The sequence below is a fragment of the Eucyclogobius newberryi genome, unplaced genomic scaffold, assembly GCF_026437365.1.
Source record: "Eucyclogobius newberryi isolate DKJ021-1_F unplaced genomic scaffold, fEucNew1.0.hap1 SCAF_9, whole genome shotgun sequence".
Taxonomy (NCBI): domain Eukaryota; kingdom Metazoa; phylum Chordata; class Actinopteri; order Gobiiformes; family Gobiidae; genus Eucyclogobius; species Eucyclogobius newberryi.
Window position 1 is genome coordinate 38,564,399 of NW_027316532.1, and position 17,110 is coordinate 38,581,508.

Consider the following 17,110-nt stretch of genomic DNA (forward strand, 5'->3'; position numbering starts at 1 on the left):
AGTAGTAGTAGTAGTAGTAGTAGTAGTAGTAGTAGTAGTAGTAGTAGTAGTAGTAGTAATAGTAGTAGTAATAGTAGTAGTAGTAGTAGTAGTAGTAGTAGTAGTAGTAGTAGTAGTAGTAGTAGTAGTAGTAGTAGTAGTAGTAGTAATAGTAGTAGTAATAGTAGTAGTAGTAGTAGTAGTAGTAGTAGTAGTAGTAGTAGTAGTAGTAGTAGTAGTAGTAGTAGTAGTAGTAGTAATAGTAGTAGTAGTAGTAATAGTAGTAGTAGTACTACTGCTGCTTTATCGATTGCTACATGTGGGAACAGGATAGATTTCAGCTGAAGTGGAAAAACAGCCCTGGATCTTTGCTTTGGTCTGATGCACTGGGCCCAGAGTGAACCCGATCCGTCCATTTGACCCGGTCGGACTGGCAGAAAGGGAAAGGGAAGCGCACCTTTCATCGGATCCTGCTCGGCGCGCATGATGTCGATGAGCGAGCTCTCCAGAGAGTGCATGTTCAGACTGTCGTACATTCGAGAGCGCTCCTGGAAACACAAGCGTGAACAAATTATGAAGGAGATCGTCTTACAAATTAAAGCAAATCAGAGAAATAGAAACCTGAGCGACATGTGGTTATTACAGAAGCTTTAAAGCAAAGTGACGTTGCTCTGGTCAAGAAATGGCGTTCTGTTCAGTATCTACCAAAGTCAAGTATAATAACGAAGAAACACTCAATTAATATGCTAAATATATTCAATTGATTTTATTTAAAGCTTATCATTTAATATTCTTTTAGTTTCACCCCTGGAAGCTCAGTTTAAATGTCAAGTATCTTTGTATAAAACCACCACAGACACGTGTGTTTCTGTGGCTAAATAAGAGAATATGTGAGAATGTTTGAAGGCTTTTGTGCTTTTGTAAGAGTGTACAATTACAAATATTGTATATCGGTTTCACTTTTATCTTGATTATACGATTGAGCGACTGGGACAAGGCCATTTCCCTTGTGGGACCATTAAAGCTGTAGTGTGTCTGTGTCCATTGTCCAGAATGTCCAGGCAGCACTAAGAACTGGACCATTCCAAAAATAAGCAGAAGTTGAATGTACCAATAATGATAGAAAGCATTGTAGACTGTAATCTGATTATCAAACATAAAGAGACTTCCTGCTTGCATTCTGGTCACACATGTGTAAGTCTTTTATATTAGTGTGTGGTCATGAAGTTCTTGGCTTTAAATACCTGAGGACTTAAGTCAAACTAACTCACGTTTGGATTAACATTCTTTCCGTATTTTTCCCATTAGGGGTTTTGTGAAGTATGTTCCTCAAGATGTGTTGAGAGGAAAGTAACACTGACCAGGACAGGCATGTACTGCCATACATACGGTCAGAGAGGAAAGTAACACAAGTCATTTCATGGTCTCTGAAAACGACTCTGAGAAGCACAATCTCTTGGAAAAGGAAACTCGTTCTCAGGAAATGTATTATGTAAATGTAACTGAGTATCACTACTGAGCAACTACTAATACTTCTCTAAACTACTAGTACTACTCAAAACTACTACAGAAGCTGTGACCATATCATTTAGTTCTTTATTTTTAAACACATTCGTATATCATGGATTTCCAGCAGAATTGCAGTGCGGTTATAACACTCTCCTCATGATGATATCTATGGTTACCTCATGTAACCTCGTGTAAACCCCGTGTAAACCTCGTGTAAACCTTGTGTAAACCTCGTGTAAACCTCATGTAAACCTCGTGTAAACCTCGTGTAAACCTCGTGTAAACCTCATGTAAACCTCATGTAAACCTTGTGTAAACCTTGTGTAAACCTAATGTAAACCTCGTGTAAACCTTGTGTAAACCTCATGTAAACCTCATGTAAACCTCATGTAAACCTCGTGTAAACCTCGTGTAAACCTCATGTAAACCTTGTGTAAACCCCATGTAAACCTTGTGTAAACCTCGTGTAAACCTCATGTAAACCTTGTGTAAACCTCGTGTAAACCTCATGTAAACCTCATGTAAACCTCGAGTAAACCTCGTGTAAACCTCGTGTAAACCTCGTGTAAACCTCGTGTAAACCTCATGTAAACCTCATGTAAACCTCGTGTAAACCTCATGTAAACCTCGTGTAAACCTCATGTAAACCTCATGTAAACCTCGTGTAAACCTCGTGTAAACCTCGTGTAAACCTCGTGTAAACCTCGTGTAAACCTTGTGTAAACCTCATGTAAACCTCATGTAAACCTCGTGTAAACCTCATGTAAACCTCGTGTAAACCTCGTGTAAACCTCGTGTAAACCTCGTGTAAACCTCATGTAAACCTCATGTAAACCTCGTGTAAACCTCATGTAAACCTCGTGTAAACCTCATGTAAACCTCATGTAAACCTCGTGTAAACCTCGTGTAAACCTCGTGTAAACCTCGTGTAAACCTCGTGTAAACCTCGTGTAAACCTCGTGTAACCTCGTGTAAACCTCGTGTAAACCTCGTGTAAACCTCGTGTAAACCTCGTGTAAACCTCGTGTAAACCTCTTGTAAACCTCGTGTAAACCTTGTGTAAACCTCATGTAAACCTCATGTAAACCTCGTGTAAACCTCGTGTAAACCTGATGTAAACCTCGTGTAAACCTCGTGTAAACCTCGTGTAAACCTCGTGTAGACCTCATGTAAACCTCGTGTAAACCTCGTGTAAACCTCGTGTAAACCTCGTGTAAACCTCGTGTAAACCTCGTGTAAACCTCATGTAAACCTCATGTAAACCTCGTGTAAACCTCATGTAAACCTCGTGTAAACCTCGTGTAAACCTCATGTAAACCTCGTGTAAACCTCGTGTAAACCTTGTGTAAACCTCATGTAAACCTCGTGTAAACCTCGTGTAAACCTCGTGTAAACCTCGTGTAAACCTCGTGTAAACCTCGTGTAAACCTCGTGTAAACCTTGTGTAAACCTCGTGTAAACCTCATGTAAACCTCGTGTAAACCTCGTGTAAACCTCGTGTAAACCTCATGTAAACCTCGTGTAAACCTCGTGTAAACCTCGTGTAAACCTCGTGTAAACCTTGTGTAAACCTCATGTAAACCTTGTGTAAACCTCGTGTAAACCTCGTGTAAACCTCGTGTAAACCTCGTGTAAACCTTGTGTAAACCTCGTGTAAACCTTGTGTAAACCTCATGTAAACCTCGTGTAAACCTCGTGTAAACCTTGTGTAAACCTCGTGTAAACCTTGTGTAAACCTCATGTAAACCTCGTGTAAACCTCGTGTAAACCTTGTGTAAACCTCGTGTAAACCTTGTGTAAACCTCATGTAAACCTTGTGTAAACCTCGTGTAAACCTCGTGTAAACCTCGTGTAAACCTCGTGTAAACCTCGTGTAAACCTCGTGTAAACCTCGTGTAAACCTCGTGTAAACCTTGTGTAAACCTCATGTAAACCTCGTGTAAACCTCATGTAAATATAGAAGTGTATGTTCTATATTCATGTTGTGAATGAACACATGGCTGCAGCTCATAACCACACGTCTCGCTCTCTTCTGTGAGACAATGGGAACGCCGCAGAGAGACGTGTCCCCGAAACATAAAACAGAGAGGAAGGAAGGAAAAGACTTTGGAATCTGAAAAATCCTGGTTTCAAAATTGTTTATGGAAATGAACAATCCCGGGCCGGCTTCCTGGAATAGGAAGTACTGTGTTTCTTGGCAGTGAGAGTTATAATAATTGAAGCTCAAAGCAACTTCGTCATGGTATTATTGTCCCTTCAACGAGACAACTGTATAAACAGAATCAGAGACATATTTGTTACTTGTTTCAAAAGGCATAATCTACCCTATAAGGCAACATATTGAGCTAAGGATACAAAGTCTGATTACATATTTCAAGTGTAAATTATATTATAGAATGCTATTTAGTTAAAATTTTGCATTAAAAGATACAGGTAAACATTAAATAATGTTTTGCCCCTAAACACTGAAGCTGGAAGATTAAATATAATAAAATCAATTACCAAATAATATGTATAAAACCTGGTAACTCTGTAATTTAAACCAACAAATATGTAAACATGATTGCTGCAGTTTAATATCAGAAGTGGGTAATATATTGAAATTTAGATTATAATAAATATTTGAATATTAAAATAAAAATGCTTTAAAAGGGCTATAAGGACATGTTTAAACACATTTCTGTTGGATTGACATAATATTGTCTGAATTATCATAATACTCCAAAATATTACCATATATTATTATATTAGTAGTTTTTAGTTCAGTCTTGACTCAAATGTTAAGGCTTCAACAAAATATGCATGAATTGAATCTTGATTTAAACAACAAACACATTGTAACACATAAAGTTAAAGTGTTTCCGTTACTCCCCAGTGTCAGCTCGTCCACCTGCAGCTCCATCACCCTCACAGCAGCTCTGTCACCCTCACAGCAGCTCCATCACCCTCACAGCAGCTCCATCACCCTCACAGCAGCTCCATCACCCTCACAGCAGCTCTGTCACCCTCACAGCAGCTCCATCACCCTCACAGCAGCTCCATCACCCTCACAGCAGCTCCATCACCCTCACAGCAGCTCCATCACCCTCACAGCTCTGTCACCCTCACAGCAGCTCTGTCACCCTCACAGCAGCTCCATCACCCTCACAGCAGCTCTGTCACCCTCACAGCAGCTCTGTCACCCTCACAGCAGCTCCATCACCCTCACAGCAGCTCCATCACCCTCACAGCAGCTCTGTCACCCTCACAGCAGCTCTGTCACCCTCACAGCAGCTCCATCACCCTCACAGCAGCTCCATCACCCTCACAGCAGCTCCATCACCCTCACAGCTCTGTCACCCTCACAGCAGCTCTGTCACCCTCACAGCTCTGTCACCCTCACAGCAGCTCCATCACCCTCACAGCAGCTCCATCACCCTCACAGCAGCTCCATCACCCCCACAGCAGCTCCATCACCCTCACAGCAGCTCCATCACCCTCACAGCAGCTCCATCACCCTCACAGCAGCTCCATCACCCTCAGAGCAGCTCCATCACCCTCACAGCAGCTCCATCACCCTCACAGCAGCTCCATCACCCTCACAGCAGCTCCGTCACCCTCACAGCAGCTCCATCACCCTCACAGCAGCTCCGTCACCCTCACAGCTCTGTCACCCTCACAGCTCCGTCACCCTCACAGCTCCGTCACCCTCACAGCAGCTCTGTCACCCTCACAGCTCCGTCACCCTCACAGCTCTGTCACCCTCACAGCAGCTCTGTCACCCTCACAGCTCCGTCACCCTCACAGCTCCGTCACCCTCACAGCAGCTCTGTCACCCTCACAGCAGCTCTGTCACCCTCACAGCTCCGTCACCCTCACAGCTCTGTCACCCTCACAGCAGCTCTGTCACCCTCACAGCTCCGTCACCCTCACAGCAGCTCTGTCACCCTCACAGCTCCGTCACCCTCACAGCTCCGTCACCCTCACAGCAGCTCTGTCACCCTCACAGCTCCGTCACCCTCACAGCAGCTCTGTCACCCTCACAGCTCCGTCACCCTCACAGCTCCGTCACCCTCACAGCTCCGTCACCCTCACAGCTCTGTCACCCTCACAGCAGCTCCGTCACCCTCACAGCTCTGTCACCCTCACAGCAGCTCTGTCACCCTCACAGCTCCGTCACCCTCACAGCTCTGTCACCCTCACAGCTCCGTCACCCTCACAGCAGCTCTGTCACCCTCACAGCTCCGTCACCCTCACAGCTCCGTCACCCTCACAGCAGCTCTGTCACCCTCACAGCAGCTCTGTCACCCTCACAGCTCCGTCACCCTCACAGCTCTGTCACCCTCACAGCAGCTCTGTCACCCTCACAGCTCCGTCACCCTCACAGCACTCTGTCACCCTCACAGCAGCTCTGTCACCTTCACAGCTCCGTCACCCTCACAGCTCCGTCACCCTCACAGCAGCTCTGTCACCCTCACAGCAGCTCTGTCACCCTCACAGCAGCTCTGTCACCCTCACAGCTCCGTCTCCCTCACAGCAGCTCTGTCACCCTCACAGCAGCTCTGTCACCCTCACAGCTCCGTCACCCTCACAGCAGCTCTGTCACCCTCACAGCTCCGTCACCCTCACAGCTCCGTCACCCTCACAGCAGCTCTGTCACCCTCACAGCAGCTCTGTCACCCTCACAGCTCCGTCTCCCTCACAGCAGCTCTGTCACCCTCACAGCAGCTCTGTCACCCTCACAGCTCCGTCACCCTCACAGCAGCTCTGTCACCCTCACAGCTCTGTCACCCTCACAGCAGCTCTGTCACACTCACAGCTCCGTCACCCTCACAGCAGCTCTGTCACCCTCACAGCTCCGTCACCCTCACAGCTCTGTCACCCTCACAGCAGCTCTGTCACCCTCACAGCTCCGTCACCCTCACAGCTCTGTCACCCTCACAGCTCCGTCACCCTCACAGCTCTGTCACCCTCACAGCAGCTCTGTCACCCTCACAGCTCTGTCACCCTCACAGCAGCTCTGTCACCCTCACAGCAGCTCTGTCACCCTCACAGCTCCGTCACCCTCACAGCTCCGTCACCCTCACAGCTCTGTCACCCTCACAGCAGCTCTGTCACCCTCACAGCTCCGTCACCCTCACAGCTCTGTCACCCTCACAGCAGCTCTGTCACCCTCACAGCTCCGTCACCCTCACAGCTCTGTCACCCTCACAGCTCCGTCACCCTCACAGCAGCTCTGTCACCCTCACAGCTCCGTCACCCTCACAGCTCCGTCACCCTCACAGCAGCTCTGTCACCCTCACAGCTCCGTCACCCTCACAGCTCCGTCACCCTCACAGCAGCTCTGTCACCCTCACAGCTCTGTCACCATCACAGCAGCTCTGTCACCCTCACAGCAGCTCTGTCACCCTCACAGCTCCGTCACCCTCACAGCAGCTCTGTCACCCTCACAGCTCCGTCACCCTCACAGCTCCGTCACCCTCACAGCTCTGTCACCCTCACAGCAGCTCCGTCACCCTCACAGCTCTGTCACCCTCACAGCTCCGTCACCCTCACAGCTCTGTCACCCTCACAGCTCTGTCACCCTCACAGCAGCTCTGTCACCCTCACAGCTCTGTCACCCTCACAGCAGCTCTGTCACCCTCACAGCTCCGTCACCCTCACAGCTCTGTCACCCTCACAGCAGCTCTGTCACCCTCACAGCTCCGTCACCCTCACAGCAGCTCTGTCACCCTCACAGCAGCTCTGTCACCCTCACAGCTCCGTCACCCTCACAGCAGCTCTGTCACCCTCACAGCTCCGTCACCCTCACAGCAGCTCTGTCACCCTCACAGCTCCGTCACCCTCACAGCTCCGTCACCCTCACAGCTCCGTCACCCTCACAGCTCTGTCACCCTCACAGCAGCTCCGTCACCCTCACAGCTCTGTCACCCTCACAGCTGCTCTGTCACCCTCACAGCTCCGTCACCCTCACAGCTCTGTCACCCTCACAGCTCTGTCACCCTCACAGCTCTGTCACCCTCACAGCAGCTCTGTCACCCTCACAGCTCTGTCACCCTCACAGCAGCTCTGTCACCCTCACAGCTCTGTCACCCTCACAGCAGCTCTGTCACCCTCACAGCTCTGTCACCCTCACAGCAGCTCTGTCACCCTCACAGCTCCGTCACCCTCACAGCAGCTCTGTCACCCTCACAGCTCCGTCACCCTCACAGCAGCTCTGTCACCCTCACAGCTCCGTCACCCTCACAGCTCTGTCACCCTCACAGCAGCTCTGTCACCCTCACAGCTCCGTCACCCTCACAGCAGCTCTGTCACCCTCACAGCTCTGTCACCCTCACAGCTCCGTCTTCATCTTCATCTCACTCTAACTTCTGAACAAAGACTTCAGCGTCACTTCTGCTGTTTCTGTGGTGAAGATTGTACTGAACTTCTGCAACAAAGGGAAACCTCGAATGTGCAAAGTGTTTGGCCATTCAGTATTTGTATGAGTATTTGTATGAGTATTTGTGTGAGTATTTGTGTGAGTATTTGTGTGAGTATTTGTGTGAGTATTTGTGTGAGTATTTGTATGAGTATTTGTATGAGTATTTGTATGAGTATTTGTGTGAGTATTTGTATGAGTATTTGTATGAGTATTTGTATGAGTATTTGTGTGAGTATTTGTGTGAGTATTTGTGTGAGTATTTGTATGAGTATTTGTGTGAGTATTTGTATGAGTATTTGTGTGAGTATTTGTATGAGTATTTGTGTGAGTATTTGTATGAGTATTTGTGTGAGTATTTGTATGAGTATTTGTATGAGTATTTGTATGAGTATTTGTATGAGTATTTGTGTGAGTATTTGTGTGAGTATTTGTGTGAGTATTTGTATGAGTATTTGTGTGAGTATTTGTATGAGTATTTGTGTGAGTATTTGTATGAGTATTTGTATGAGTATTTGTATGAGTATTTGTATGAGTATTTGTGTGAGTATTTGTGTGAGTATTTGTGTGAGTATTTGTGTGAGTATTTGTATGAGTATTTGTATGAGTATTTGTATGAGTATTTGTGTGAGTATTTGTGTGAGTATTTGTGTGAGTATTTGTGTGAGTATTTGTATGAGTATTTGTATGAGTATTTGTATGAGTATTTGTGTGAGTATTTGTGTGAGTATTTGTATGAGTATTTGTATGAGTATTTGTATGAGTATTTGTGTGAGTATTTGTATGAGTATTTGTATGAGTATTTGTATGAGTATTTGTATGAGTATTTGTGTGAGTATTTGTGTGAGTATTTGTGTGAGTATTTGTGTGAGTATTTGTATGAGTATTTGTATGAGTATTTGTATGAGTATTTGTGTGAGTATTTGTGTGAGTATTTGTGTCACTATCAAAGGAGAGACACGGTGGAACAAAATGTCCACTTGAATGTGTTATAAACACAACTATAGCAATTATGTGCAATTCACGTTCAATAGGATATAATACACAGGCTTTGGTTACTAAATGTACATTATTAGTCTACATTAATGTGGTTTTCCCCGTTTCTTTGGCTGCAACTGCTAATTGATTAATTGAATAGTAGTTTAGAACACAAACTATCAGACACAGTGATGTGACTGGAGGGGTTTATTTACTGTGACTTGTTGATGTTGTATTTTTGAAATTCTTGCTTTGTCTGAGTCATAAAACCCGTTCTCTCAGCACATGGGTTGTTTTGGAGTCCAACAGTTTTTTGATTATTAAATCAGTTGACGATTGTCTCATTAATTAATTGGTTTGCGATTAAGCATCAGCTTGTTTCAGCCCGACCCTGTTTCCAAGACGATTGAACGAATACAACAGAATGAAGTGGCATGTGACATTTAACCATGTGTAACATTTTAAGTTCAAAAAGGTAAACATGTTCAAATCAAATATAGCTGATGCTTATACCAATTGTAATGCTTCTTCATTCTTAGAGACATACTTCGGATACACAATTGTATTTGTTATACATTGGATATACAATACCTACACCAACATTGTTTCTGATGTAGTTTGGTGTTTTGGTTCAAGCTGCTTCGAAAGTCAGAAAACAGAATATGGCCTGAATGTTCTTTTGCTTAAATCCAGTTGATTTAAACCAAGCTACGCCCAGCACCTGCAGCTTATCTGGCAACACAGGTCCAGCTGTGATTGTGGTTCCTTTTCTACACCAGTAAGAGCTGCATGTGGACCTTTACATTGCTGCATTAGCCAATTGCTATATTCTATATTTAGTAACACTGAATCTGTTTCTTTAGACATCAAACTCGCACAGTGCATGTAGTTGGTTGTTTGCTATTTGCCATTAATCCATAGTTTGTAATTGTTCATTATTTGTTCTTTTGTTCTCGTTACAAACCCGATGTGTTCAAATACGCGCCCCTCGAGTCAAATCACTATCTTTCACTCACATTTCGACAGAGCAGTGTCTCTGTACTCGTGACACTCACCTGGAGGGGCAGGAGGCTGTTACTGTTGCCGTCTGTGCGAAACATGTTCTCTTCGATCCACATCTTGGGTCCCAGGGGCCCGGCGGAGCGTGGGAACTTGGGAGGCGCGATGACGTTACTGGAGAAGGGCTTTTTGAGCGGAGAGAGGTGACTGATGGAGCCAGGTATGCCCAGGCCACTCCCCCCTCGACGGTGGTCTCTACCCCAGGACATCCCCCCAGAGCCCCAGCCGTTGCCCTGGTGACTGCTCCACGGAGAGGGCTTCACCATCGGCTGCAGGCGACAAATACAACACACGGGTGAGTATTTATCCTGTGAAGCCTTTGATCGCACATCCACATGACAAAAACTGTGTTTACGTCATACAATATTAGACTTTTTACCAAGTACTTAGTGTTAGACTGCAGTACATCCTCATTTTGAAATGTACAATATTGATCTTAAATAGCTTAATAAAATGTGCAGATCTAATAAACCTCCTGCGGATCGTCATTTCCATGTTTTCATTTTTAAATTTAGTTTAACATTTTACAACTCTACATGTCTGACCCGGACTCGTCATTTTTCAAATAATCACAGATCAGTCCAGGGAAGTAGGTGGGGATAGGGGATAGGTGAAAACAGCACTCATGCTTCAGTTGCAGGAGAAAACAGGATCACACGCAGTTTAGGTTAACAGCTAATTAATGCTGATTTTTCATAATACGTTTATTTCCTCTTGAAAATAATATAAAATGATAATTATATGTGCATAAATGGATGAAAAGCTTGGTTGATGGTAGAAAAATAGTTATATATTCACACTATATACATATATTTTTAAGATTATTTATGGAGACATTCAACCAGAAGACATAAATCATATTCAGTCGCCCTAAAACTATCTTTGAACTGTTTTGCTCTTGACCTTTTATATGTGTAAATTGTTTCCCTTGATCAATTAAATCTGCATTTATCATTTTCAGAGCCTTATCCTGGTTTCATTTGTATTTAAAGTATTCATTTGTTTACATTGTAACATAGGAAATACCATATGTATTATACACTTAATCTGCCTGCAAAGCTCAAACGAGAGCACATTTACGGCTGAACTGCCCAGGAGTGATATTTGTTTTTCATGTAACAAACTATAAAAGATCCACTAAAAATACAATCCCTACAAAGGATATAAAGTGATATTTACTATATTATGTAAGATTTATGCAATACTTAACTCTAAACCAAGACATTTTGAATATTTAAATATAAGATTACACATCAAAATAAAGAAGGTCATTTAGGCCAATATCACTCTCCCCCAATTTTGCAAAAAACCCATGAAAACCAACAGAATAATCTCTCGGCTTGAGAAGCAGCGTGCGAGTATAACGAGGAGTGATAAGAAGCTTTAGGGCTTTCAGTCTAATACCAGGCATCTCGTGCAGAGCCAGTGTAAGTTACACTGCGCTCGCCCGGCACCTGCTGCCTGCACTCAGCCTCACAATCATCTCACAAAATACACATTCTCTTTGGAAAATGTTGTCAATCTTTGGTGCCCAACTGTGACTTGTCAGGTTTATCTGATTTTGTTTCCACACGACCTTATGAACGCTCGTGTTTGTCGCAGTCAAACAAATCCTTCCACAATATAATCTAATCTGATTGTATTGCAAATGTGTGGTCTCGGTATGCCTGGGGCGGGGCCGGAGGGAGGGGCATGTTGTATATGCACTAAACTAACACCACATCACTCCTGCGTTTTATAGACACGGACATTCTCCACAAGGTTATATTATTATAGTCACAAATAATATTATAATCACACTGCCAATAGTATTTGAAAACTTGCAATTTGATTTTAGAACATGGAGCCTTATATTGTCGAGATAATCAACTTGATAAACCAACATTTGCCTTTTTTAATTACATTTTTTACTGCAGCCGCAGGTCAGATCGATTTAGCAATAATGACCAACGATGATCCTGACCGTTCAGTCAAACGACTAGTTCTATTGGACACTGAGACTTTATAAATACATTATCAACCACATTAAGGTTCAAATATGAAGTCTTCTACATAATATTTACAAATGAAGTGTATTATTGATTTTTTTTTTTTATTATTTTGACATTTCTGATTGAATTATGTCTTTTTGTTTGTATTTTAGCCTCTGTATCATCCAGATAACAATTACCAAACAATTACTAAACATTTATTTTTCATAATGAAGCCCTACAACAATAAATAGTCTTATATTACATTGTTATTACGGCCTTGTGGCCTCAGAAGTCTCCACGCCCTGTTTGCAAATCACATGAGGAAACCCTGGTCTGTGAGCTCGACTCTCATGTGTAACGACTGTGTCTTTACTCAAACCCATGACCCCAGGACCACTCAAGGCCCCTCAAATCATCAGTGTCTTTGTCTTTTACCGACCCCATCATGTGACCACTTCCCATTGCCTATTTCCAGGAAAGATAATCCATTTTCAGAGATGCTGCTGCTCTCAACACTTTTACCACATCCTGAGAGTCAAACAGATCACATGACAACATTATGGAGGAATATGGAATATTTAAAATCTGTATCTGTATTGTGCAGGGTTTATATGGGTTTATGTTGTATCTGAGTCTGTGACACCATGTTCAGTGATACATGGGCTGGACAGTGAAACATAGGGCGTTATGGATACTAAACAGTATAAAGCAACACTATTGTGTTAGTTTATACTACGCACTGAACAAGTCAGAACATGCCCTCATAATGACTGGATATTGTACAGGCTGAATGTGCCTAATGTGGCCCAGAGCCCAGAGCCCAGAGCCCAGAGCCCAGAGCCCAGAGCCCAGAGCCCAGAGCCCAGAGCCCAGAGCCCAGAGCCCAGAACCCAGAGCCCAGAGCCCAGAACCCAGAGCCCAGAGCCCAGAGCCCAGAGCCCAGAGCCCAGAGCCCAGAACCCAGAGCCCAGAGCCCAGAGCCCAGAACCCAGAGCCCAGAGCCCAGAGCCCAGAGCCCAGAGCCCAGAGCCCAGAGCCCAGAGCCCAGAGCCCAGAGCCCAGAGCCCAGAGCCTACAGCAGCTCCTACAGCAGCTCCTACAGAAGCTCCTACAGCAGAGTGCTGCTGGTGATGATGGAGATACAGCCGGAAGTGGAGCAGGTAATGGTGGTGTTATGTGTGACCTGAGGCGCGCTCACCTGGTGCTGGTTGTAGTTGTTCCTCTGCTGGAGGAACGCGCCCTGCTGCGGGTGCATCTGCGGGCTGACCGAGGACCTGCGGCTCTGGGGCGGCGGGGGCAGGTTCATCTGCGGGGAGAAAGGACCACTGAAGCCCTGCACGTTAATCCCGGGGCAGGGATTAGTTGAGACCGGGGAGAAACTCTGGAAGAAGGCCGGGTTGATGGAGGAGGGGACGCCGGGGTAGAAGCTGCTGGAGTCGGAGTCTGTGCTGGGCATCTGGTTCATGATGGGTGCGGGAGGGGGAGACGAGCTGGTCTGGATGGACCACGGGGTCCCGAAACCAGGAAGGGACGGTGAGCTGGACCCCCCGCTGGCGCTCTGCATCTCTTGGGTGGGGTTAGGGAACGCGGCGCTGAGACCCCCGGACAACATGCCGCCGGCGCCGCTGCCATTGCCGTTGTGGTGGGCGATGGGGGGGTCCATCTGGAGGGCTCTTATGGACGTGCAGTGCGAGGGCGGCGCAGCATCAGCCTTTCCCCGGGCAGAGTCACCGCGGAGCCGGGGGTCGCTCTTCTCCAGCGGCGGGGGGCTCGCACCGGGCTGCAGACGCGCTTTATGACCGTGCTGCTGCTGAAGGTCACTGATGGTCAGCGCCGCGTAGAACGGCTCGGTGAAGGCGGTGCTCTGGTTCAGGAGGTTGTACACGGACGTGAACGCGCACAGCTGACTGTCCGGGTTGACGCGGCGCTCCGCTCGCGCGTCGGTGGCGTCAGTGCCGCTGTCGCTGTCCTTCTGCTCGCAGGACGGGCCCGTGTGCGCGGTGGTCACCCCCACAGGCTCATCCTGCATGTTTCACTGATGCGCAGCAGCTGACACGGGACAGCGGGACAGCGGGACAGCGGGACAGCGGGGGCGCGGCTGAAGGGCGAACCGGGACAGAGCGTCGACGCGTCCTCCGCTGCGGCTCTGCGCGACACACGCTGTGTTCGGTCAGTGAATGTATTTGGACCAGCGTCTGGAGCTCTGACAGCGCTCGCCTCTGGACGGTCCAGAGAGGAGGGGGTCTGGCCTAGACTCGCACGCGGCTCGTTGTGTCGTCGCGCGGGCTCTGCTGGGGGCCTCTGCTGGGGGCCTCACGTCCTATAGTCGGGGCCTGTAGCAGCTGTAGCCTTAGCTCCTGAGCTCCATCGGTGTCCGGTCCGGCCGTGCTGCCCCCTCCTCTGTCACCTCCCGGCTGCTGCTGCGGCACTGGATTAAAGCTCCACCACGTCGTCTACGTCATGAGCGCGTCACGCTCCGGTGCGCGCGCCTCCAGCTCGAGCTGCATAGAGCACCGCATTGTTTACGTCATGTTTTCATTATTCATAAAGTGCAGAAGGCCTCCGCGCTCTCAGGCCGGGGCCACACTGTAGGGGACATGGTCAGAGGGTCCCATGGTCAGAGGGGCCCATGGTCAGAGGGCCCATGGTCAGAGGGCCCATGGTCAGAGGGGCCCATGGTCAGAGGGGCCCATGGTCAGAGGGCCCATGGTCAGAAGGCCCATGGTCAGAGGGCCCATGGTCAGAGGGCCCATGGTCAGAGCGGCTTTCTGATCATGTCTCACCCCCTGAACCTTATTTGTAGCATCAACATGAGCTGAACAACAGCGACTTTCTGTGGTTGATAATAACAAGAGATCACCTATAACACAGTGACACCTTCACCTTTAAAGTCACTTTGTCTCTGCAGACTTTTTAAATATGACTATAAAACAACATAAAGAAAACATACACAGCAGTTGTTTGAAGCTCGACTCCTGCTCTTGCCAGTCTTAGTGTGTCCTTGAGCAAGACATTTCACCATTGGTCTGAGCGGTAGAGAATGGCAGGCCTGTCTCTCTCAGTCTGCCTCAGGGCAGGGATTGGCTGTGTTGGCAGGATTGTCCACACTGACCTTTGTGTGGTTTGTGATGTCTGTGTTGTGTCCCCGTCCGGCTGGAGACAGGAGACATGGCCACCAATCTTTTTCTGAATGATACGTCAGAGGTCAGATCTGGGTCAGATCTGGGTCAGATACAACTCTGTGGCTTCAAAATGTTCAGGAAATCTTTATTAGGCCTCTCTTTCAATTATGATGATCTTGAAATAACCAATACCACTGCTTCCTGGACTGAAAATGTAAGAAATACCTGACAGGGTCTATACAATACATAACTCAGGTGTTTTAGTAATATGTTATAGGCCTTAAGGCCGTCAAACTGATTAGATCACAAATGATTCCTTTATTGCCATGTGGCCCAGGCCAAACTATCATGGTCACAAACAAAGTGAACCATCATCAATTATTCTTGCCTTGTGCAGTAGGAGCAACCAATTTACATCATTTCTGCTGCTTTCATTTTCTGAGTTGTTTCTTTCCCCTTCAAATAATGAAGTATCTCATTTCTACATCTGTATTCAGGCCAAAGTGGCTGTGTGTCTGCTCCACCGTCACTTTACGCATGGACCCTGAGGCTAAATTTAGTTTTCTCTGTCAGGCCGTGTCAGGAGAGACGAGTCCTCTGCGGCTGTTTGGAGCTCAGGCCTGACAAGAAATACAGACACATAATCTCTAATGGTCCAGCAGCATGGTGTGCCACGTGTGGCCTGGAGAAAGTCTGATATATTTAGGTAATGAGTTTGTTTTGGAAATGACAACAATGTGACGACACACTGCGAGATGGTGCGGTAAAGACTGTTCCAACATACCTGCTATTTTTACTTGTACATAACAGTCCAGACGGTCTTTAAGATGAAACTAACACTAAACACATGTATAAAACAGATAGTGAAATAACATATCTAGGAAAGATAATATTATTGAGTGTTCAACCAGAACAGACGACACACTTTGAGGGCCCCTGGCCCCTGCACATCATGATTCTCACTGACTCATCTGTGAGCAGGAAGTAATAGAGCTTTTTGAGGAGAAAACGCTCGAGCCAAAGCTGCAAATGAACTGCACTGCATTTGACTCTCACACATCAGAGCTGTTTCAACCACAATCTGCATTTTGAAACAGTCTTTGTAACACTCGCTGTATAATATTTATGTATAAGAATACTGTCCCGCTTTCTGTATTTACATTTTTTTACTCTTAATTGAATAAACTCTTCTATTTCAAACAACAAAATGTGGCGTTTTGAGCGGTTCACAAAGAACACAAGCAAATTTAAAGGCCTTTACTTCCCAGAGTTAAATACAATTTATATAGTGACTTAACTAGATGATGTATCTACAAAATAAACATTACATATTTAACACTGTAATTCTATCTATAAAGAAAAGTGTAGGAGAATCCTTATATTGTGCAGTATCACATCATATTATAACCTGTACATTTATAGTTTAGAAATGTCTTGTTAACAATAAGATAATACATCATATGGTCAGAGGAGAACACAGACTGTCTAAATGACTATGAGTCTAAATGACTGAGGTCCTTTTCTGTTCGTCCTATAATGACTTGGACAGATCGTACCAGAGCAGAGCAATGTGGCTGATCAAGCGCCATCTGCTCGTGCTAATGATGATGACTGCTTATCTCTGCTTTACGCCCCAAACTGTCACTCCACAATGTGCTCCGCAATCAAAGTCCCACAGAAGATGCCACAGAAGTGTCATTCATGGTTTTATCGAGCTGAAGGTGCCGGATCGTGATATTTAGATAATATAATGACGTTTTATTATTTTACCATGTGGTCTTATTTATTCTGATAAAGATAAAGATTATTCTCAAACTCAGAATGCTTATTACCATTGGTAAATAAAGGAATATCTTATATCGTATATTTACTATTCATACTGAAATGACAGGAAATGATCATCAGTTGTTGTAGCTCCAATAAATATCCATCCATAAATATCCAATATTCAGGGAAGATTAACTATTCAATTCAAATGATTATTTTTCATTATGAATATTAACAGCACATATTTGTACATTCCTTGTGCCCATCAGACTTTCCTCTAGCTTCACACTAACAATAAGAAAGTGACCACAGTCCCAGATGTG

General features: G+C 45.7%; 2 protein-coding genes across 5 annotated transcripts in view; one reads left to right on the forward strand and one right to left on the reverse strand.

Annotated features, from left to right (window-relative positions):
- The window catches only part of cpeb2 (cytoplasmic polyadenylation element binding protein 2), a 34,391-nt gene extending 20,086 nt beyond the window's left edge, over positions 1-14,305 (reverse strand). For 3 of the 4 annotated variants that reach the window (XM_072439474.1, XM_072439473.1, XM_072439470.1), the window contains exons 1-3: positions 13,097-14,304; positions 9,922-10,194; positions 437-527 (exon numbers count right to left, since the gene is read on the reverse strand). In XM_072439474.1, coding sequence (XP_072295575.1) covers positions 437-527; positions 9,922-10,194; positions 13,097-13,927 — 1,195 coding nt within the window. In that variant the 5' untranslated portion in view covers positions 13,928-14,304. Of the gene's footprint in view, positions 1-436; positions 528-9,921; positions 10,195-13,096 lie in introns of all 4 variants that reach the window. The other variant, XM_072439472.1, reaches the window with a different exon arrangement.
- The window catches only part of palld (palladin, cytoskeletal associated protein), a 457,154-nt gene that overhangs the window by 255,451 nt on the left and 184,593 nt on the right, over positions 1-17,110 (forward strand). The gene's annotated exons all lie outside the window — the stretch shown is intronic.